Genomic DNA, 25403 nt, shown 5'->3' on the forward strand with positions numbered 1-25403 from the left:
ATGTTGCTGTAAATACGATAAGGGTTTAATTAAAAATTAATTACAAATAAATATTTGCCATTACTAGAGTAAAAAATTGGAAAAAAAAAATAAAGAAATCATTCCTCAATATTACTTATTTTAAATTTTAAGTGAATTTAATTTTAATTTTTCTTATCACTTTAATATTATAAGGCTTTGACATATCTCTTAAATTGTGTGTTTTTGTCTAGAATCCGACACTCGTATAATATATTCGTTAAATTATCCAATTCAAAAAATATTTATTGACTTTTTGATAATTTTAGCACGATTTTAACATAATTTAAAAAAAAACATTAGTTTTTAGAAAACTTAAATTTATTATATAAATTTTATTATGATTATAAAAATAAGAAATAAATTATTTTAAACTAGTCATAAAAATTATTTTTTTAAAAAAATTGAAACATATTTATATATATAGTTCTTTATTATTAATTTAAATTATATAATATATAAATATAAATTTGTGTACCAATATCTTGCATTTTATATGTATTTTTATAGAATAATGTTTTATTAACACCATTTATCACTGACACAACTAACACAGACTTGACATCGTTTGTGTGACATTGATTAACGCTGCAGACATGACATTTGGTGAGAATGTGACACTGACTATATATTATAACATATGACCTGTAGCACATACAAAACTGGTTACCCGTGTGTGTAAGTGGTTACTTGTGTGAAGTTTATGGTCACCCACTCTTCATGAAAAAAAAAAATCATTTTTTTTAATAACTAAAGTATATTACATCAGTTAGATGACTTGACCGGTGAAATAACTCTACCATAACTACCCAGCCATAGGTTACTCCACATATACTGACACACACAAAGTTGGTTACCCGCTGTAAGTGATTACATATAGGACATTTATGGTTACGCACTCTTCATGAAAAAAAATCATTTTTTTAATAAAAATCATATATTACATCGGTTAGATGTCTTAACCGATGTAAAAATCATATATTACATTTGTTAAATGACTTAACCTATGTAAGTTTCTCCACATATACTGACACACACAAAACTGGTTATTCGTGTGTTTGTAAGGTTACCTATGTGACGTTTATGGTCACCTACTTTTCATGAAAAAAAAATCATTTTTTTAATAAAAACCATATATTACATCGATTAAATGGTTTAACCGATGTAAAAACCATATATTACATCGGTTAGATTAACCAGTATAAAAATCATATATTACATCGGTTAGATGACTTAACCGATGTAGTTTTCTCCATATATACTGGCACACACAAAACTAGTTACATGTATGTCTGTAAGTATTATCTATGTGACGTTTATGCTGATAAAAAAAAAAACCTATGTAACATTTATAACCCATCCATTTTCTTAAAAAAAAATCATTTTTTTCTAATATGGATCATATATTACATGGATTATATGACTTAATCGATATAATATATATTATTTTGAGTATCTGATGGAATAAATGTTTACTCTATTTTAAATTTCGCGTTTCTCATTCATATAATCTAACTTTATTACATCATTGTGTCACGTCTCTATTTAAATATGTGTTACTTAAATATGTGTCACTTAGGTCTCAAGACTCTTTTCTATACATTCGTGTCATATATTTGTGTCTTTTAAAAGTCTCTATCTTTCTCACATACAGATTGAGTTAGCACGATGTGCACGTTGGAGAAGAGAGGATCAGTGTTCGTTCTAACCCTAACCAGCGAAAACGACGAACAACACCGTCTCAACCCCACACTTCTCTCATCCCTCCTCGCCGCCCTCAACCAAATCAACTCCCAAGCCACCGCCGCCTCCGCCCTAGTCACCACCGCGCAAGGCAGATTCTTCTGCAATGGTTTCGACTTCCGCTGGGCGCGGGCCGCTGCCGACCCCCACGCTGCCCGCATCCGCCTCCGCGCTATGTCCGACTCCCTCCGCCCCGTCCTCGCCGCACTGTTCTCCCTTCCCATCCCCACCGTCGCCGCTGTCTCCGGCCACGCCGCCGCCGCAGGCGCCGTTTTCGCTCTCGCACACGACCATGTCCTCATGCGCGGGGACCGCGGCGTCCTCTACATGCCAGAGGTGGACCTCGGCATCACGCTACCTGACTACTTCGCGGCCGTAGTGAGGGAGAAGGTCGCGGCGGCGCGTGACGTAGTGCTGGCGGGGAAGAAGGTGAGGGCGGATGAGGCGGTGGAGATGGGGGTTGTGCGCTCGGCGCACGATAGCGCGGAGGGTGCTGTCGAGGCTGCGATGCGCCTGGGGGAGGAGTTGACACGAAGGAAGTGGGTTGGGGAGGCTTACGTGGAAATCAGAAAGAGTTTGTTCCCTGAAGTGACCGAAGTTTTGGGTTTAGCACCTAAATCCATTGTTTCCAAGATTTGAAAAAAAAAAATCATGAATTTATTTTGTAATGAATTGTATAAACAAAAAGAGAAAGTATGAGATTGCAAAAGAAAGGGTACATGAACAATTTGATGTCTTGTTATGTGAATAAATGATAATTTAGCTCAAAATGTATAGGATATATATATGTTAATAAAGTGTCTAATTCAAAAATAGCAATGATACTCACATATATTACTAATTTAAGAGTTTAATTCAAAAAAAATATTAGTTGTAATACCGTTAGATTTTTTACAATTTTGCTTATTTCTGACTGCTTAAAAAAATATTAAAATATATTATATCCCATATTTTATATTGTAAAAATTATATATATTTTTTAAAAAATTATACATATTTATTTTTGTGCATAAGCACTCCCGAGAAGGACCACTTCTGTTTTGGCATCCCCACTTTCCATCCTTGCATTTTGATTAAGTCCTGTTTCATGTTTACACACATGAGGGTAGGGGAATCTTGTGACCAATAATTGTACCTAATTCAAATTTTGGCATCTCACAGGGAAACCATGTGAACAATAAAATATTGTGCCTAAATAGATTGTAAGTAACAATTGCTAATTTATGTCAATTAGACTAGGTACTACATGAGGGTCTGAAATCATATGTTTATGATTTTGTGACACATTTATATATATATATATATATATATATATATATATATATTTTTTTTTTTTATAGAACTTGATCATCTATCAAGTAGAGATTTTTCAATACTAAAATAAATCTATTCCATATGATAATTTCTTCTGGAAAAAGTTGACTCCATTGGGTAAATCCATCGTGTCATACTTAATGTTTGTATGACTTTGTAGAGGAAATTTGTAGTATCATTTTTTTAATATATTTTTAAAAAGTTATATATACTTTTATAATTATATTAATTTTCTATTTATAATGAATTACTTTAGTATAATTAAAATATGAATACACATCTGTGAAAGTGCATCTGTTTACACTACCCATAAATGAAAAGGAAAGAGGAACAATCTTGATAGGTAGGTTGCTTCAAGAGGCAAATTTTTTTGGTGGTTCCATAAATGGAACTGAAAGAATTTATGGGTAGATGGCATGGCATCTATGTTAACACCACCACTTGTCTCCATCAAAATGACTCCTTATCTTATAATAAATGAGACACTCATCTTAAATAATACACTCCTCTTAAATAATATGTCCATGTCAATAATACACTCCTCTTAAATAATATGTTCATGTCAAACACACGTATGTATCGAACTCGTAAGACACGCATTAGTAAAGTGTCCAATTCAAAAAATATTTTTTGAATTTCTGACAATTCTAACACAATTCTAATACAATTTTTAAAAAATACATACATTTAAGCTTATCGTATAAATATTTATTATGATTATAAATATAAGGAACAAATTATTTTGAACCATTCATGAAAAACATATTTCTACAACAAACAAAAAAACTGAAACATACTTGTGCACATGAATCTTTATTATCAATTTATATAATTCATATTTATATAATATATAAATTTATATCTTCGTATTCTACATTTTAAAAATAAAGATTATACTTATCTCTGTGTCCGTATCATTTCAATATCAATGCTACTTAGGTTATGATCCAACAACACTTCCATGGGGATTGGATTCAGTTTGTTTCTCATGTATAAACATCTAGATTCAGTTATGATAAAACTCTGCTATTGAATTCTCATACTAAATTTTACATCAAAGGCAAAACAGAAGCAAATTTTACCCCAGAAGTCCAAAATCAATTTTCTCCACAGTATTTATTTGTTCAATTTTATACTGAACTGCACGACAACCAAATAATATGAAGTGGTATTAGTAAGATTTTTCAGTCTGCTTCCAACAAGGAAATCCACATACTCATGAAGTATTGATCATCAAGTTTGACCATATCTTAGCTTTAATTTCTTTGTGCCAAGCAGAATAGAATTGCAAGTAAAAGGGGAAGCATGCCAATAATCAAAATACGGTCCAGCTGACAAATAAACAAAGTAATCTTAATAAAGTCTAAGTAACTATTCCAAACTCAGCTGAAGATCAAATACTGAATGCAGAAACTAAGCATTCTGGCAAACTAATACTTCTTTTGCTCTATTTTTCTAAACTGTCTTAGCTTTAGGGGTCTTCTTCCTCGGCTGACTCCTGGGAATTGAGTTCTTCATTCCAATAAAGAATAGCAATGCCCCAAAAAGTGCCGTGTTCTGCCATCAAAAAGTATATATCAAGTTCTCACACAAATGAAAACATCAAGTTAAAGAAGTTTTAGACCAACCAGCATGAATTCATTCAGCAGCTGATTATACTTGGGCTTGCCAGCTCTATAGTTGTAGAAGTCGTACAGAAGTGGAATAGTAAGCGCCAAATGTAAAAGCTATAACAAAAATAACAGCAACAAAAGCATTAGATGCAGAAGCTCTGGATTTATAGTTCATTTGAAGCACAACAATGACAAGAGCTTTAAAAGTACACTACAACAACGCCCTTACCAGTAGAAAAGATCCAAATGTGCTGCCAAACACAAACAAAATCCCACCAACCCCCTTGAGAAATATGATAGTAGCAATGAATTGCCGGGTCTGTATTTAGCATTTCAGTCAGAAAGGGTACCAAATAATGAATCTATTCAGCTAAAAGGATGTAAGATAAAAACATGGCCTTACATCAATATCTGGTAGTGCCACCCCCAATTTGGAGGACAAGTTTTTCTTCACAACAGTGAGCTTGGGAATCAACTCCTTCGAAATGGGTCCACCATTGGCATCAAATTCATTAAACCTTGCAATAGAAACGTTATGTCAACACAAAAGAACTAAATCTTGCAATATAAGAAATTCTGTCACACAAAGCAGTACATTAGCAAACCAAAATATCTTAAGGTACCCAACATTTTCTCTGCTGATTTTTTTCAAACAAGGTATACAACATAGGTAAAACATTTTAACATATCATAACCCGGTGATGTACCTCCATGGAAGTTGAAAAACCAAATCAAATCAAAGTATATTTCAATTAAATCTGAAACAATAAGATTTATCTTGTTTTTCATTAATGGGGTTTTGGCCAGTAAAGGAAACAATGAGATTTATCTTGTATTTCATAACTAGATTCATTTATAACCTAAACCTGAAGTTTCTTGACACATAAAACTGGCTCCACAATTAGATCTATAAGCTTAGGCTCTATACCATACATGATATCATCAAAGTCTGACTACTTAATGCAAACATTAAAATCCTCAATGAATCAAACCTGGTAAATTAAAAACACAAACAACCTGAAAACTAAGCAACACAGGAATTTACAGGACATTGATTCTCACTGATATTCAAAAACCACTGAAAATTCAACATGATACCATACTCAAAAGCAACGCCTTAACACGATCTTTGATACTGGTGACAAATACTGCTGATGCAGTCACAGAGACTCCAAAAACATTATAACCTTGCGCCAAAATTGCGGTCACAACCCGTTTTATAAACCCTTGCTCAAAAGACAATTAACAATCAACAACAATGCCACCTACATTGCGGCAAATCATCAACTCCATCTATTAATTCACATTAAAATTGAAAGCAAAATCCAATCACGAATCAATGTACGGCTTCCATAAAAAGACTCAAAATGCGTCTCTAAAATCCTAAAAAGCCACCCTTTACATTCAGTACTCGAAACCAAGGCGAGAAAACAGAAACCCACATCCCAAAATCGAAAACAAAGTGGAAATAACAAAAACCAACATCCAAAAACCGAAAACAAAGTGGAAAGTGAATTCCTTTAAACAAATCCGATAGATCTGTGAAAAAATGTGACTTACAACTGCCATGCGGAGAGGATGAAGAGGGAGGCAAAGAGAACGCGACCCAGAAAGGAGGAAAACCCCATTTTTTTCTCCCTTTTGCAGAGGTGAAGAGAGTGAAGCTCAGAGAGAGAATAATGGGGAACACTATAGAGAAAGAGAAAGAGAAAGAGAAAGAGAATGAAACAAGGAACACGAAAATGAAATATAATATTTGAGAGAGAGAGAGAGAGAAAGTTGGTCAATTTTGTTAAACTAAATATTATTATTATTATTATTATTATTATTATTATTATTACTATTATTATTATTATTATTATTATTACAATATGTGTAAGATTTGAATAATTTAAAGGAAATTGAAAGTGTTAAGCAAGCAATGTTAATTAATTATGTTAAACGATATATAAGTATAAAAACATTTACTTTGTTGCTTTCACTTTAATTCACTCTCATTTATCTTTAATGTAATATACTTTTAACATAATTATACATACTAATAAAATTAATTAATTAATTAATTAATTTAAATATTATAAATGTATCAAATTAATCTTTATTACTACTTTTTTTTAAATCTCACTATTCATCAATACAAAATATAAATAGTTATAGTATTTAATGGAGTAAAGAAAGACACCAATTTTAAAAAAAGTATGATTAATAATTTCTTATATGCCTTATAATATAATAAAGATTAAAAAATTTATTCATTTACACTTAAATGTTTCACCTACCACCACTACCAAATTGCCTTCGATTGGATCTCTTTATAGGTAGGATCCCATTCATAATAAATCAAACATAATTGCACATAAAAAAAAAAGTCAACATAAAGAGTAGTAGTCAAGTCTAATCAATTAAATAAGTGATTATTTACTGAAAAATCAAGTTTCTCTAAAAAAAATTAAACAAAAAGACTCAATATAATCACTTGTACAAGTTTTTTAATTGTAATAATTTAAATATAGTATAACATTTATATATGTAATTTTTTTTCCGCATAAAAAAATGAATTTTTATATGGGATTTTTATATATTTAAAAGATGAATTGAAATAAAATATGAAATTTAATAAAAAAAGGTCTTAAAGAAATAAATATATTAATTAAGTAGAGCCTCCAAGATGGATGGCCTCACCCAACAATTAAGTGGAAAATTTATGTCGGCCTTACTTCACCCATAAGAAAAATTAAATTTTAAAAATAATTATAAATATATATATATATATATATATATATATATATTTATATATTTTGTTCCTACTAGGGAGATGAGACCTAGAGAATTGTTGAAGTCTTATTCTTCTTCCTTCGGTCGGTCAGGTTACTGGGTGATGAGCTAGGATTCCTCTCGCCCTCCTGCTTCTCCTTCGGCACTCGATCTTGGGTGAACACCGGATGGTAGGGGTACCTGCGAAGGCACTCCGACGCTTAAGTCAGGAAAGCGGGTGGTCAGCTCTCAGGTAGGTGAACAGTAAATGGTAATTATTATTGGGATGCGTGTTATTTATATTATTCTAATAGGCCTACCTTGTTGGGCCCGTTTATCGAGGTGGATACCGCTTAGGGTTGCATTACCTAATTCTTAGTGATGGATTAACTTCGCTGACCTTGGTCTGAGCGTTAATGGTAATCAGGGTTGGCCGTCGGCCAGATCCTCAGGTATGAGTCGGCCATCGGCCAGATTTCCCTGGTCTTGGTTGTCTCGGCCAGGTGGGTCGTCGGCCTCGTTGTTCGATCAAGTCTCTCAGGTTTCGGCCGGCTCTCTCTTGATCTCGGTCAAGTTGACCAGTCCTCGGTCAGGTTGACTAGGTCTCGGCCTCGCCCATACCAATATATATATATATATATATATATATATATATAAAACATATTAATTATTTATTTTTTTAAAAGTAGGTCAAACTCTACGTTGGCTTAAACTTCTTTGACTAAACATAATGTCTTAGAGTCTATTTTAATATATGTAACAACTTGATTTAACTAACCTTATAAAATACTTTGTGTCCTTTTATAGTACAATACACCATATATTTTTATTGGGTATAAATCATAATATATAAATAAATTAAACTTCACAATTAATTGTTTCAATTTCTACTTAACGAAATTGTTCTATTCACAATCATATGCTTAATGCTTGTAACACATGTTTTGTGTATAAGTATTAGTATTTTTTATTGTTGGGTGCAATGATGTATAATATGTTGATTTGAATTGTTTATGATCAAATATTTAAACTCATATGTTGGTACAATATGACATTCTCAAAATATTAAACATATAGCTGGTTGTGGCAAAAAATATCATTATTTCATTAATTATTTAAATAATTTATATTAAGATACAAGTAATAAAAAGTTGAAAAAATTACACAAGAACATTTATCGATATAATGAACTTACATTTATTCTTAATTCTCTTAACTATTAGTAGATAATTTTTTTGTTTGAATTAGATGTAAGTATTTCGGAAGATTTTTATTTGTTCATCTTTAGTTTGCTTTTATTTATGCTTAGATTCATTATAGATTTATAATGTATGAAAATAATCTAAAGAAAAATTGATCAATGAATATTATTATATTATATTATTATATATTGATCACGAGGAAAACAAATATAAACACCTAAATTGTTATGTTTATATATAAAAATAATGAAGATAAATAAAAAGACATTGATGAAAACCTCACTTTAATTAATTTAGAGTTTAGGGTTTTTGAATAAAACTACAAACCACTATTATACCCATTTGGGAATTTAGAGAAAAGAATAAAAATGAATAACGATCAGTTATATAACAACAGTGAAGAATGAGTGACAAACATAGCAAGAAACATCACAAAATTTTGTATTTTATTTGGTTTAAAATAAACTAAGATTTGGTTCAATTTATTAGCATCCTTATGGTTATAGTTTAATTTTTAATTACCAAACCTACAAATAATTCAATTGTTCTTACAAAAAAAATCAACTACTTTTTTAAAAATTTCAATTATTTTTTAAAAAAATTCAATTACTTCATAAAAGTTCAATTTAGTTTTATATATTAATTCAATTTAGTACCTTTTTTTCCAACCCTAATCGGATATAGGAATAAAATATATGTGTACTTTTTTTATTAGTATTATGATATTCACTACAATAACGTTATACTACAACTACAATAAATCATAAGTGAAAATATGTTATTAGTATAGTATTTTAATTATTATTCATTTAAAAAATCACAATACGTTGAGTTACACATTTTCTATGAAGAATTAAATACAAATACAACTTTTTAAGACTATTCAAGGGCCTTAATTCATCAGGTACAAATAATTTAATGTTAAAAGAATACATTAATTATAATTATGAAGTCTTTTAATTCTATTAAACAATAAAATGTAACACATATTTTTATTTTATTTTGAAATTATACCTTGAAAGTTGGGTTTTAATAATTATTTGAAAATTAATTAAATTTTAAAAAAGGCTTTGCTTGGAAAATTTATTAAACGATTAAATGTTTAAAATATAATGTATACATTACCATGTTGAAAATAATAAAAATTAGTTAATTTAATAAAAGCACATATTACAAAAAATAATTCCTATTTAGTAGAGAGATTTACATTAATTAATTGTTGTTAAATTACCTTAATGGCCAAACATTCCTAATTAACTAATTACCATAAGCAAATTACCTTAATGGCCAAACATTCCTAATTAACTAATTACCATAAATCATCTAAATTATCTTTGGCCATTAAGACATATTATATATCCAAAGTAGTGTTGGAGATGGATGTGAATATATTTTTAAAGAGTAATTAAGATTAATCACAGCAATCCAATATATTATCGATTTTAGAATTTGAAGTTTAACACGATTTTATTCATGATATCTGTGGATTCAAAAAAGAAGATGTATACGGTTTAATTATTTGTAGCAAAACAATTTTAAATCTCTATTTTGATTTTTTTTTTAGCTTATTAGTTAGGTGTGATCCTTCACCAAAATCAAAATGACTAATTCTCAATATTATTGAATAGCAGATTATCTGAAATGAGAAATTAAAAAATTAATGTAGAATTTAAAATATTAGTAACTAAAAATCTTGTTAACGATTAATGGTTGATATCAATTTAAAACTCTTTTATAAATTTTTTTAATAATAAAAACTACTTCAGATATTAATAAATTTTTTAATTTATAAAATGATAGATAATTTAATTTAATAATAATTAATTATTTTGGTCTCTAAAATTAATTGTAATGTGATGATTTTCTCGTAGTGAAATTTAATTAATTTATTTTATTTTCATTATCATTATCAATGCTTGGTGAAAACTTTAACCAAATTAATTCATGTGTGTCCCGAAATGTTAAGTGAATCATTTACTAAAATACTTTTCCCAAGTTGTCAGAAATCATTTTCTATAAATTTTCCTATGGAATCATCAAAATATTGATAAATAGTTTTTAAGTGAATCATTTTTAAATTAATTTGTATTATTATAAATAGTTTTTAAATTAATATTTAATTAATTACTAAATATTTTATTATTAAATTTAAAATTTTAATAATTGGTAGTTAAAATCTTCCTAACTAATAAATTCAACTTAAAAATTATTTATCAATAGAAATTAATTTAAAAATTAACATTTTTTTAGTTTCTAAAATAATATTTAATTTAGTTTATTTTATAACTAATTTTTTTGAATATTTAAAATTAATTTTTATTTAATAATTTTCTAATAATATATATAGTATTTAATTGATAAAAATTTTCTATTTAATAATTTTTTAGTGTATAAATTCTTTAACTGATAAAATGATATTTCATATGGTTATCATGGTAGTTGATACTTTAAAAACTTTTAGAATAAATAAAGTGAATTTATAATGAATTGATAACATTAATTGTTCATGGTCTCTCTCTCTGCTCCATTATCTTTTCAGTTTGTGTTGTTCCTTTCTTCTGTCAAGTTTGTTGGGCTGTGTTCAGCCAGATTCAAATTTCAACTTGGAATCTCTGATTTGTCTTCTTCTTCCATTTGGGTCTCTATTTCTGTGTCGTATCTTTCTGTTTGTTTGTGACTTTGTGTGGTGTGTGATGGGGGTGTGAAGTGGATGTTGAAAGTCTCACCTTTGGATTCATTGATGATTTGTTCTGTCCTTTGGACTGAAATCTGAAAATGGGTGTTCATTGTTAGGCATTGGGGGTCTGATCATTGATTCGATTTGGTGGAGAAAGATGCACGATTTATGGGGGGGCCCTGGCTCTGTTCTTGGGCTTGTTCTTAGGATGACACAGTTCACTTTTGCTGCTGGTTCAATTGCTTCCATGGCCACCACAACCAGTTTCTTTAATTTGACTGCCTTTTGGTAATCAGTCAATCCCCTTCTCCTCTCATTCAAGCCAAGATTTTGTTTTTCTTTTGTGAAACTCCATCCTATTTCAGTTTGGTGTGAGTTTCATGAATGAGTGTTGTGTTCTTTCTCAATAGACATTACTCATATTACATGCTTGTCTATTGTTTATGCTTGATTCATCTTCATGGCTGAATTTGTCTGGATGACAGAGATTTCATTAGTGTTTTGCTCTCAAAAGACATTATTAATCATGTCATATGTCAGTAGATTGTTTTCTGATTGATTCATCTTCATTGCTGAATATGTATGGATGTCAATGTATTCAACCAATTTGAACCATTGGATAAAGATTGAGTGACTCATATATGAGATGTGAATCATCCGATCTTCATCCAACAGTTATGATCTATGAATGTGTGAATACTCATTGATTTTTTTCACCTTTTATTGAGTAAATTGCAATGAGTGGCTTCATGAGATTGCTCTTTCTTTTTCATATGGTGAGGATGCAACCTACTTGGTATTTGAACTATTCAATTCCAAATGACTTTGAAGCACTGAAGATGTATACATTGATTTACCTTCTGAGGAAAAAATGCCTTACCATAGTGACTAATTAGGTTCAGTAAGTGATTTTGTTGCAGGAGATTGATTGGTTGGTTGGTATCTTGATTTGCATTAACTGATCTGTTATGAATGTGTTCTGATGATACTCCCCTCTCTTCTATTTTGCCCTGTTCCAATAAAGAGGCATGGATTTTACTTTCTGATAATGATTCACTTCTTTAATGCATTATAACCATGAACCTATCATTTAAAGCTCTTTTTATGTGATAAACCTCATACTAATTATATTGTTTTCTGTTCAATTTTATGTTATTGCTTTTCCTAGACACCAAATGAAACATGTCTCATGAATTTTTTTGCTTCTGATGAAGTGGTGATCAAGAAATTAACCTTGCATTGTTCATGAATGCTTCAATAGCAATGCATGGGTGTTGGATATAGCATAACTTGAATGCTGAGTGTTTCACTGGTAATTGTGCAGTTACTTGATAGCTTCAATGGGTTTACAAATCATTTGGAGTTTTTTGCTAGCTTTAATGGATTTGTTTTCTTTGGTGAGAAATCAGACCCTACTCAACCCAGTACTAGTCAGCCTCTTTGTAGTTGGAGATTGGGTTAGTTTCTTAGTAAACCTTTACTCTTACAAACTTCCTAACTAGTGCATGTTTGGATGATCTTTCTATCTCTTTCAAAAGTAAGTTCAGAATAGAAGATACAAAGAATATTTTTTCATAAGTACATTCATTCATCGCTAAAAAAAAGTACTTTTAGAACAGTGATCATAACATATGATTAGTTTCTTATATACTATGAGGCTCGGACACGCCTTTTAAATAGTGTATCCGTGTCTGACACACGTATCAAACATAGACACTCGTAGGACACGTATCGGTGAAGTATCCAATTCAAAATATATTTGTTGGATTTCTGACAATTTTAGCACGCTTCTAACACAATTTTAAAAAGAAAAAATACATTAATTTTCTAAAACTCAAATTTATTGTATAAACTTTTAATATGATTATCAAAATAAGGAACAAATCCTTTTGAACCAGCCATAAGACATCTTTCTATTAAAAAAAAAACTGAAACATACTTGTGTCTATATTGTCAATTTATATAATTCATAATAATATAATATATAGATTTGAGTTTCTATATCCTATATTTTAGAGATTATACATATTTCCGTATTTGTATCTATGTCGTATCAGTGTCTCTCTATGCTACATGGGTTATACACAACAACACTTACTTGCATAGTTATGATGTATGTTTATCATTTGACAAGTTTTCTTCTTGTCCACTGTCCATTCTCCACAGGTTACAGCAACACTATCTCTAGCAGCAGCTTCTGCCTCAGCTGGCATAACGGTTTTGTACTTTCGTGATCTGGGACACTGCCACTTTGGAGAGGAGTGCCAGAAGTACCAGATTTCTGTGGCACTAGCATTCCTAAGCTGGTTTTCAACTTCAATCTCATCTCTAGTTATGTTTTGGCTGCTAGCTGCCAGACAGTAAAGTGTTGCTCTTTTTTGAAAAGTTTCCACAAGTTTCTCTCATCCAACTGAATCAACATGTTGATAGGAATGAATCACACTAGTTCTGTACTCTGAAATTTAACTGGGGTAGTTTGAGAATTCAGATTGTAAAGGGAAGGAAAAATGTATATATGATTTTGCCTTGCAAAGATATAAACCTGTGTTTACCACACAACTTAGATGCAGCTACTTGAGATGTTTTTTATATTGTTTTACACTTACCTTGATAATTCACATAACAAATATTTACATTTGATGTGAAATTAGCATAAATTTACAAGGTGAAACTATAATTTCAATAGGACAAAAATATCAAAAGCAACCAAGGAACTGCATTTAATAAGTTCTGTTCTTCCACACACTTCATCTTGACAAGTGTTGGTTATATATTTTACAGCATGTTTAAATACATAGTTAGAAGAACTTTTTAGTAGTTTTTCTGTTTCAGTTCTCAAAAATCACTTCTAATTTGTATTCAAACAGACCCTTAATTAATCCTTGAAAAGCTTCTCATTTTTGTGGATATACCATTATAATGTGAACATAGTTAGGAGTGTTTATTAGTTTAGATCAATTCAAATAAGGTTTTTAGTTTAATCAAATTCAACTAAAAGAAAATAAATCAAATTCGATGTTTATTGGTTTTAAGTTTAAGTTTTGTTGTGATTTACAAATTTAATGAACTCGACTCAAACAAATAATTAAAAAACTATTTTCTTTAAAGTAAAAATACTGATTCACACATAAAGTTAAACAAAATTTCAAGAAAAAAACATTTGAAACATAATGAAAGAAAAAAAAGAGCTTTTTTATCTTTGAAAAAAATTGAATATATATATTTCTTAAAGGTGACATGATACGGTGAAATTAACATAAAGTACTCTGGAGAAAAAAAATGTTCAAAAAAATCATGGTAAAAAATTATATTAAAGACGTCTTTATAATTTCTTGTTATATATAGTATTATGTTATGATTATATTTTATAATTTGTTTTTTATTTATGTAAATTAATCATAATACAACTTTTGTGGGTAGGGTTATTAGTAAATTAATTTAATATTAAATTTTAAAACTTCCTTTTATATGTTTTTTTATAATATATTTTCTGTTTCTAAAATGTTAAAGAGAAAAAGTTTGAGGAAAACAAGAGATGAAATGAGAATTAAGAGGTAATTTATGTTTCAATTAAACTAACCATGTTGGCTAACTTATTTAAGTGAAATATATAAGAGAAAAAAAGGAAAATAAACAATATTTTATCTCACCTTATAAAAAGAGAGAAAAATTGCATTAGTTATTTGTCCCTTTTTATTTTCTAAACCAAGGCATAAAGTAAAAAATCCAAAATGATTTGAAAATGTTCACACAAATATGTCAACTCCAAATTTCACATTTCAAAATTGATATATTATTATAAATAAATAGATAAATATTACTATAAATTAAGACTTTTATTGTGTGGAAAGAAATCTAAGCACATATCTCATTCAAAGATTCTTAAAAATAAATTCTTGAGACTCAACACCAAATGCATAAGCCATAAAGAACATAGGGAATTGAAATATTTGGTTATCAACTAAAAAAAATAAATTATTCCATTTAAAAATCAATGGTTGACTTTTTAGTCATAAAGTTACCTTAATTTGTGGTAGTGGGAACTTAAGTCACTAGATGGGGGATGGGTGCCCTTGGATTTTGGAACCTAATTCTTAAAAAATGAGGAAAAAAGTGTTTTCTCTTTACAATATGTTAATGGATGATACTTATTTCATACACTTTTCATATTATGTTCATTATTTATTTAATATTTATACTTTAATTATTTCTTTTATTATAGTATAATGAAATATATTTATGAATATTTAATTATTTATGTTTATATAATTCATTATACTAAATTAATTTAGGATAATTGATTATGTTAAATTTCTTTGTCCCAAAGTTTAGGAACATATTTTCTTTTTTCTTTTTGTATTTTTCATTTTTCAATTTTCAATGTATTGATTTCTGCACTTTCTCTCCTTTTTACATTGGTGTTCACAGTAATTTTATGAATTCAAAAAGACTGTAAAAGCATACAAAAATCACTTTATTTTAAGATAAACACATGTAAGATTTTAAAATGAATAGAAATCAACCATTTATATAAAATGGTGTGGTTATAATTATTTATTTTTTAAATTTTCACACAAATTGCATAAAGATTATGTTATATTTTTACAAAGATCTATTATCATTATCTATGATTATAAAAAAGATAACATATAATTTTGATTAAGATATCCTAAAATTTTCACATGGAAAGTGCACTTTTCATAACCACCAAATCCTGATTAAATCATTATTCTTCTTTTGACATTATGAAGCATTGTGGTATAGGGAAATTCAGCATCATATCATGTAAATACTTTAAACCAACCATTGAATAATCACTGTAAAGTATAGTATAAAAAGTTGAGGCACCACCTAAAGCATGTAAAAAAAAGCCAAAATAAATTATAGGTCCAAGTAGTGCCTTTTTATTGGAATCAAATCAACATTTCATATTCTATATGGTAATGGAAACTATATTATTTTTTCAAAGAAGAAAAAGAAAAAGAATTGTTCCCATAGAAAACACACTTAGGTTTTTACTCTTTTCCTCGTCAATGAAGATTAGTCATCCATATCAATAACATAGTTACCAAAAAATGTGGAATTTTGAGTGCTGGTGTGAAGTAAAGAATTGGGCAATTTACAGTGGACATCAATAGTATTCATGTCATTGCCATCATAGTTTTACTTGAAATCCTATTTGAGCACATTATACCAAGTAAAAAAGAAGAAAAAAAAATCAAAGCAATGACACTATTTACATGTCAATAACTTTGAGAATGTTGTGAAATGATCCAAAGTGCCACAAATAGAAGCAACACTATGCAGCAGGAGGCCTAAGCTCATGATCTTGGGATGTATCTCTGGCAGATTGAGGAAGATATTGCCACATTGGGATGTAGCCATAATTTGGATAAACAGCCATCTTGTTCACTCCTGCTTGATATGCAGCAGCAGCAGCTACAGGGGGTGCCATAAACCCTGCTGGTGCCACGGGCATGGATTTCAACTGCTTCTCAATCCTCTCCTTATCTGCTTTCAGAACAAGTTTCTCTTCACGAAGTTCGTTTTTCTCGGCCTGCAGAAACAAAAAGATTGTGTAACTTTGACTTGAACACTAATGCAATGTTGAATCATGTAATTGTGTACTACACCAGACATTTCATTACTACAACAAAAACAAAGTTTTGTCTCACTAGACTCACTAGATGACTCGGCTACGCAGATCACACACACACAATGTCATGCAACTAAAACTGAAAAATTGTTCAAGTATGAACTCTTGTACCACACTTGACATGTCAATACGGCAACAAAGTCTTATCTCACTAGATGAGGTCAGCTACACAGATCATACAATGCCATGTAACTTCAGACTAAAATTGTTCAAGTATGAATTCGTGTACACAAAGCAATAGCTTGAAGAACAAATTTCTAAGTCACGTTTGTTTTCTATTATGCATAGTCAATTAGTCATATATCAATATAACAACCCTCAATCAAACTCCAATCAATCACCTATTATCATTCCCCTATTAATCATCCTTGATTTTAGGGGTCCACACTTTATAATTCATCAGACTTTATAAAATTTCTAATAAACTACTGGCAGAATTTTGAAACAGATTATTATGAAGTGGAATTTAAGCTTAATTCAATCGCATAAAACCGACTCATGAGGTGAGATTTGTGGTATCAGAGCTTATGAGTCAGTTTTATGAGGTTGAGTGTAATACAAATACTATTGAACTCATAAGGTGTTTTTCTTCAATGAATCAAAAAAAGAATTTGAATCTATACATGAAAATACATCTAAATATCAGAGATTATAAAACATAACTAAAAGGCAGAAGTATCACAGTCCCTAATTTATTATTTTCAAACTTGAATTAGCATGCTAGTCATGCATAAAAATGGAAGAATATGCAAGTATTGATAGGCAGTAACAACAGAAGAGGCATAAATAACAGGAAGAAGGTCTAATTGAATGCAAACTACAAAAGAAACAAATAAATACAATACAAAAAATTAAATCAGAAATAAATAATTCCATCAACATAGGATGCCGTGCCATTACAAAAAACTGTGTTGAAATAATTGATAAACCATGTTAATGAGAGAGTTGAATTTAAAATAAAATAATAGTCTAAGACAAAACAGTAAAATGGACAAGCATCCAAAAGCAACACAACATAAAATTACCACTTTTGCTCTAAGGATAAAAAATAACCACTACATGAACATTACGATTCCCAATTTTTCTTAAGGAACATAATCAGAGAGGTAAATCCAAGAGTGAAGTATAACATTTCAAAGAAAACTAATCCAAAATGCAGAAAGTAAGAGAAATGAAATATTCAACTCACAACAGTATATCTCTGAAACAATACTGACCTTTAAACATTTTATTTCCTCTAATAATTTTTCATTTTTTGTTTTCAGTTCCTCAGCTTCAGTTTTAAGTTGGCTCAAGACTCTGATAGCATCATCAAGTATAGATGGTTTATCTGTTCTCAAAGGTCTCCCAGGTTCCAAAACAGAGCTCAGGTCACAGAACCTGCAAAAATCACAACCAAATTCTTCCTTTTTATCATTAGAAGAAGCAGAAAAACACAATACAAAGCAGGAAGAGTTTATTGTTACATCAGTATCTAACACACCTGGTTATCTTAAGTATCTAGAAACTAAGATCATTTTTCCCATAACAATTGACAATTAATGCAAGTTAGTACTGCCTTGTGCTCAGAGAAGTCATATGCCTAACAATAATCTTGGAATTGGATGAAAGGTGTAAATTTCACACATTCAGTGTACGATGAAACACAACCTAAATGTGTGAAGAAACCAGAAATTAATGGAAGTAGTATACATTAACAGCTACAGAAAAAGCTAAAATTTCAGCCAGTACTCTGACGTGACATCAACCATAAATTCAATATATAAAAGCATGCATGCCTTTCATTGAGTCTCTCCCTTCGCAATTTCTCACGGCATGCTTTTGAACCCGCCTTACAGCACGAATCAGTACGCACCCTACAAATGATTTGCAACAAATTGATCACAAAAAAACATGATTCAAAAGACAACATAACTACCCTTATGAAAACACAAAAAGAAAGGCAACTCAACCAATCTGTTAGGCATAAGCTTGAGAATTAACGGGTGTCTGAGACTACATCAGATACATGAACTATAATCATGCATGATTCAAAATTCACATTTTTTTTGTGAACGAATGAAATTACTGATATTCTAACCAATAGAGAGTGTACAGAGACAAAATAATGTTTTCATCAACTTTTCAGAACAGTAATTGCAGCACATTCTCAGATAGTACATCACTTCAAAAGCAACAGACAGGATACCTTTTCTTGATGTTCTCTTCACAAGCAGCAGCATCATCTGGAATGTCAATTTCAGTGCTCAAACTTGCAAACACAGGAAAAAAGAAAACGTATCAGCCATCTGCCACACAAAATATTAAGCAAAGACAACAACCATCATCTCTTGTCCTACCATGTAATTAGGCTACAAGAATCAACAGACACCAAGTTTGCCACACAACATTAAACAAAGACAATATTCATCATCTCTACTGTGATTTCGCTAGATGCATCAATAGACACCACTAGTTCTATACACAAACAAAAAACTAACTTTTCAGTATCTTATATTTCCCAGTACAAAAGCAACAACAAAATTCAAAATAATTTATTAAAAAATGAACTTGAACCACCCCAGAAAGAACAACCAATCCTATTGATTACCATACATTTGGGCAATAAGAAAAAAAAAACACAAAAATGAAAGACCTTTGTTTTCCCTCTAACAAACAGAACAACAACAATTAACACCGGGAGCTAATAAAGCATTCGAATCAAATTCCATAACAGGGTACATCAGAAAATACGAATCCAACCATGCAACACCAAATTCCGCAAAAAAAAACAATAATCTTTCATCATACACCACCAAATCAACATTTTAAAAAAAGTTTAAAAAAATGAACTTGAGCTACTACAACAATAGAACGAACAATTAATCAATGATACAGATTAACATATCAAAAGGGTAATCTTAATCCTCACCAAATCACAACATTAATACCATCAAGATCAACAATGAACCCCAAAAAGAAGAAACATGCAATCATGAAAGAAAGAAGAAAGAAACCTGTGATTGGGCCAAAGGAAATCAGAAGGCGCTTGATCGATGAAAGAGTAATCGAGAAAATCCCAACAGCTGGTGTCATCTAAGGAATCCATTTGCCGTTTCCACTTCTTTTAACCAAACCGCCCTCTCTATCTTCTCTTCACAACAAAAGCCTTCAAAATATTCCCTAAATAATAAGAACACTATTATGCCTTTTAGCACCATAAATTTTCATTCCATGGAATCAAAATTAAGATAAATAATTTTTTAATATATAAATTATATTTTAATCATATAATTAATTATATTATCTAATTTGCATCCCTTTTTTTTTTCTACTATTGTTTTCTACTGTAACCAAATTACAACTCCAATATCTCAAAATACATCTTCAAAATAAGTCTAGCTACTCATAAATTGCTCAAATTCGATCAAAATTACAGGTAAGAATTTATTTATTTTGTTAAATAAAAAAATAAATTCAAATATTAAACTTATTATTTACACTATGGCAATTAGATAGATAAAAATAGAGTATAAAATATTTTGACATTGGTGTAAAATTTTGAAAGACTGGTGTGACTTACAAAAACTGTTACACTTCAATATATTTGCTTTAAATATTGTGCATTTACAAGTTATTTGAAGTAAATGAACTAAACACCTAATAACTTACATTATTTAACAACTGAAATACTAGTCACAATAATTATTAAAAGTTAATTTTATTTTCCAACAAAGGTTCACAAATAATGATTCTGAATTTAAAAAAACAAATAACCTTATCTCCGGGTCGCATAGATTGGTAATAAAATAAAAATAAATATTTATTATTATTTATATACTTTTCATTCTTTATTATTTTAAAATTTATTTCTCAAGTCTTGCAGTCAAATTTTAATGTATAAAAAGTTAGGCATCTTTCATAATTCACCATTAGAAAACTGAAGTGAGTTAAAGGTCGGAAACTCATGGTATTAATAATGTAGAACAATACAATAAATTAACTTTTAAATATATTATTGTTTTATTTATACTAAATTTTACTAAAAACTGTTGGGAACATGTTTATTTATTGGTCAATGATCCATTCAATACATTTAATAATGGTCATTCTAAAAGTCTTTGAATTATACCGTTTTGAAAATGTAATAAACATTAATAATCAATCATCTCTTTATATAATAAGTTCTTACAAATTTTCAATGTTATTATTTTGTTATAATTATTTTTTACTTATTGCTTTTATTTTTTATCTATATAAAAAAAAATTAGTTCTAATTTTAAAAGTATAATATTTCATTATTAAAAAGAGCTTTTAAAGTGAAAGTTAAAAAATAATTTTTCTAAGATATATCACACGGTTCTAAAAATGCACTCGAAAAGATATCATCATTCAACAACAAACTATTACATCACATCAATCACAAGATTGAAAGATGTTCATTTGGAGGGTATAAAGGTGATGTGATGAAATTTCCATTGAAATTTTAGATTTAAAATTTGATTTTCAAGTAATTATTGGTATAAAAGTTAAAATACTTCCAAATGTCTCATTTTATTTTATTTATTTTATGTTAATAAAAAAGATTATAATATAATAAAATTGTATTGTAATTTCTAATTATAAGATTAAGTAATTTATTTATAGATATGAGAAAATTTTGAAACTGTAAATATAACAATATAACAACAGTTATAAAATAAATTATAATACATCTATTTATTTGACAATTTTTCTTTGTAAGAAAAGGTTTATAATGAAAAAAAATAAAAAATAAAAACCAAATGGTGAAACATTGGTTTAATTTAGTTCAAAGTTTATATTAAATTAAAATCAAACCAAGTGAATTATATTTTACTATTGTATGTTTATTTTATATGACTTTTTAATAAGAAACCGAACTAAGACTCACCATGAACACTTTTAATATTTTTTTTATCGGCAAACATTTAATATTAAAATATCTTAATGTGAATGGTAGTTGAAAAATGAAAAATTAGAACACATTTCAATAAAATAATTAAAAAAGTAATTTTAATAATAAAAAATAATTAATTATTATATTGAATAAATTAAATATTATTAAAAAATTAAAAAATATATTAATATTTAAATTAATTTTTATTATTAATAAATAATTTATAAAAAATATCTAATTAGTTATCAAGTAAACTACCAATTTTATAATAATTAGTAACCAAAATCTAGATTTTAATTTAAAAATTATTTATTAATAATAGAAACTAATTTAAATATTAATAATTTTTTTTACTATCTAATATTATATATAATTTAGTTAATATAATAATTAATTACTTTTTATATTTAAAATTGATTTATATTTAATGGTTTTCTAATGATAAAATGTTAAAATATAAAAATGAAATTTTTTCTTTAAGTTTTTTTTCCTGTTTCTGTAATTTTTTTATTTAAAAAAAAAATCTTATGTTTATATGAGAAAAAATAAGTAGAACTTAACCGTGAGATCAGGGACATAGACACTAATTCAACAATTCATTGAAAACATAATTAGTTAGAAAAGCACGTTTAGGTGAACAAGTTTTTGGTACAATTGGACCCAAAAAAAAAGGCAACTAGGAATATGGTACAACATGAAAACCCAATTAGTGAAATTTAATGAGAAAAACTTGAGTTTGACCAAGTGTGGAGGAAAAATAACATGTAATTATAAATACAAGAATGAAGAGATCAAAGTTACTTAGTCAAAATAGAGATGATAAAGAAGAAGACTTAAAGTCCTCCAAAAAAAAGTCACTAGTGTGGACATGTGGACCTTAATGAGACCAATTCATTGGTCATGTAGGTCAAGGAGTCAACATTCCTAAAAGGGTTTTGAGAAGACTTTGTAGAACAAAAACACATTTTTCTATTTTAACTAATAAGATTATATAAAAAAATTTATTTTATTTTAACTAATAATTTTCAGATTGATTCTTACTAATATAGTTGAGTTAAATAACTAGAAACAAAGTTTTGGGTTACAAATAAATGTTAGAAATATATTCATTCACATACTCTTTTTTTATTGATGGAAGATAATTGAAAATAAAATGAACCATTGTGAGTGCATTGTCCTATTCCATTATTCTCCTTTAAAATATCTTCATTTTCAATATTTTTTTACTAATAACCTCTAATGTTTATTTTACTCAAGCAATATGGTTGGCGAAATTGGTATTTATTTTTTTAAAATAGTTTATTTTTTTTAATTTTCTAATATTTAAAAAATATTTAATTTTAATTTTAATTTTTCATTTGATTGTCTATTAAAGCTTTGAATTCATTAATAATTGTGTTCTACCAGAATTAGAATGAAGAAAACTATTATATTCCTTCTCGGTGGTCGGTTGGTCTATTTTTTTATTTTTTTTTCTAAAATTGTCTTTGTGCTCTCTTTTCACGTCTCCACTCCACTTCTCTATAAACTCCCAAGCTCAGATGTACCTGTAAAAGATACTTCGAAACTCAAGTGAGATTTCAGTGTTCGACACTTTGTGCCATCAGTACTAGAAGATGACATATCTGATTCGAATTTGTGCCTATTTATATGATTGTCACGAGCCCTTTATTATTGAGTTGGATTAGGAATTTTGATCATAATTAGAAATGTATTACCTAATATTTAACCACTTATTAGTCTTGTTAATTCTTTATTTGAAGCGTAATAGTTTTGATTGTGTCGGTGAGTCTTGACTTCACTGTGTACATTACGGACTATAATAAATTATTATAGTTACTATAAAAAAAAACATAATATAAAAATGATTTTTTTAACATATCAGTACTCTTTTTATACTTGACTTTTTATTCTTGACTTTTATTAAACTTAAAATAGTAGGATATTAGACCAAGTTCATCCATTATAAAAAAAATAAGACTACAAAAATAAGTTCAAACTCTAAGAACTAAGAGTAACTTTAATGAAAAAGTAGAGACCTATAACAAATAATCTAAAGAAAAATTTCAAGGGTCCAAATAAACAGACTATACAGCAGCACTTATTGATCTGCTTCCATGTCCAAAAGAAAAGAATGATCTCTTCACTCTACCACTGCCACCACAGGCTTCAACTGTGTTAATCTCATGTTGAATTGCTGCATAAAACTTTCTATCCACTGATGAATCCATGGAAAAAGACCTTCTCATGGCTTCAACTGAGACCCTTTCACCTTTCCCTCTAATGCCAATACACTCATCTCCCAAGCTGCTCACCTTATGAAGCTTCTTTGCTTTCTTCTGCTCCAACAAAACACCAATGGTTGGTAATAACTCTTCTCTTCCTTGCAAGTTCTGCTCTCTATTACCAAGTTCACCATCCAAATCAATCACAACAAAACCTTCATCACTAACATGGTTCTCAATGTTTTGGCTTTGGTGGGAAGATCTTGGATAGAGAAGGTTTAGTTGGTCAACAAGGACTTGGCTTGTCAAGGACACAATTCTTCTGCAAAGGGGGCAATGAGTATTTTTCTGAAGCCAAACATCTATGCAATCAATGTGAAAGACATGGCCACAGTTTGGTATAACCCTCAGCTTCTCATCTTGTTGAAACTCACTCAAGCAAACTGCACAATCACCAGAGTTTGTGTCTCCATCTTCTGGCTTATAATGAATCACAGGGATTAACCTGATCACTGCTTCCTCTAGCCCTCTTGGCTCAGATGCTGTTAAATATCCAGCAGATGGATCTTCACCTTGCCTGGACAAAGAAAATAGGCTTCTGTGATGAACACGGTTCCAATTGAAGCAGCACTTGACAACTAACATATAGTAGCCTACAAGGAAGAAAGCTGTGAACATCATTCCTACCACAAGGATTGCTAAGAGGGGAAAATTTGAACCAGAAGGATGTGTAATATCATGATTTGGAGGAGTTGTGCAAGGTGAATTAGCTTGTGTTGGTACATGGAGTAGGTGTCTTTGGCTTACAAAATCCATCATTCTACAAACAAAGTTGTCTTGGATCTTGGAATATATATATTACATGAATTGAGTGCTATCACACTTTCCCTACAAAATGCTTAATGACTAAGGAGGCCATGGTTTTTCCCCAAATCCAAACAGAAAATGGGAGTGGTTAGAGGGAAAGAGGAATGAAATGTAGGGTAGCAGTGAGAATAGAGTAAGACTAAGAAGACTTATAAACTAAGGGGTGGTAGTGAAGAGAGATGAGAGGGTTTGAAATTCAATGAAAAAGTGTTTGCTCTTGCCTCAATGAAAAAACTTATTCCTCTGTTTTTCTATGATACTAGTCTTTATAAATTTTAATATTTCTATTATTTCAAAACAATTGTTGTAAATTTAGTCATATTTACTAAAGCTAAAAATATTTTTTTTTCCAAAAATTATGCATGGCTTCAAATGTATTTGGTCACTGTCCAATATTTAGGGTAACTCTGTAGAGTCAGTGGTGGTCCAGCTAGAAT

General features: G+C 29.3%; 5 protein-coding genes across 5 annotated transcripts; 2 read left to right on the forward strand and 3 right to left on the reverse strand.

Moving 5' to 3' along the window:
* The first annotated feature begins 1592 nt into the window (after positions 1–1592).
* On the forward strand, positions 1593–2531 carry LOC137827488 (enoyl-CoA delta isomerase 2, peroxisomal). Its single transcript, XM_068633647.2, has one exon. The coding sequence runs from the start codon at positions 1687–1689 to the stop codon at positions 2398–2400; it is 714 nt and encodes a 237-aa protein (XP_068489748.1). The 5' UTR covers positions 1593–1686; the 3' UTR covers positions 2401–2531.
* Positions 2532–4231: 1700 nt separating this feature from the next.
* Positions 4232–6522, reverse strand: LOC137827489 (uncharacterized). Its single transcript, XM_068633648.2, has 5 exons — positions 6249–6522; positions 5092–5206; positions 4918–5007; positions 4704–4802; positions 4232–4632 (listed from the first exon to the last, which is right to left on the reverse strand). The coding sequence occupies exons 1-5, from the start codon at positions 6314–6316 to the stop codon at positions 4531–4533; spliced, it is 474 nt and encodes a 157-aa protein (XP_068489749.2). The 5' UTR covers positions 6317–6522; the 3' UTR covers positions 4232–4530.
* Positions 6523–11106: 4584 nt separating this feature from the next.
* Positions 11107–13962, forward strand: LOC137827490 (CASP-like protein 5B3). The gene is made up of 3 exons (XM_068633649.2): positions 11107–11609; positions 12646–12778; positions 13488–13962. The coding sequence occupies exons 1-3, from the start codon at positions 11479–11481 to the stop codon at positions 13683–13685; spliced, it is 462 nt and encodes a 153-aa protein (XP_068489750.1). The 5' UTR covers positions 11107–11478; the 3' UTR covers positions 13686–13962.
* Positions 13963–16446: 2484 nt separating this feature from the next.
* LOC137827491 (transcription factor bHLH104) lies at positions 16447–20532 on the reverse strand. The gene is made up of 5 exons (XM_068633650.1): positions 19974–20532; positions 19166–19228; positions 18756–18833; positions 18195–18357; positions 16447–16878 (listed from the first exon to the last, which is right to left on the reverse strand). The coding sequence occupies exons 1-5, from the start codon at positions 20063–20065 to the stop codon at positions 16621–16623; spliced, it is 654 nt and encodes a 217-aa protein (XP_068489751.1). The 5' UTR covers positions 20066–20532; the 3' UTR covers positions 16447–16620.
* A 3285-nt stretch (positions 20533–23817) lies between these two features.
* On the reverse strand, positions 23818–25172 carry LOC137827493 (RING-H2 finger protein ATL1). The gene has a single exon (XM_068633651.2). The coding sequence runs from the start codon at positions 24916–24918 to the stop codon at positions 23962–23964; it is 957 nt and encodes a 318-aa protein (XP_068489752.1). The 5' UTR covers positions 24919–25172; the 3' UTR covers positions 23818–23961.
* Positions 25173–25403: the final 231 nt, after the last annotated feature.

The sequence above is a fragment of the Phaseolus vulgaris genome, chromosome 7, assembly GCF_051622355.1.
Source record: "Phaseolus vulgaris cultivar YP4 chromosome 7, ASM5162235v1, whole genome shotgun sequence".
Classification (NCBI taxonomy): Eukaryota; Viridiplantae; Streptophyta; class Magnoliopsida; order Fabales; family Fabaceae; genus Phaseolus; species Phaseolus vulgaris.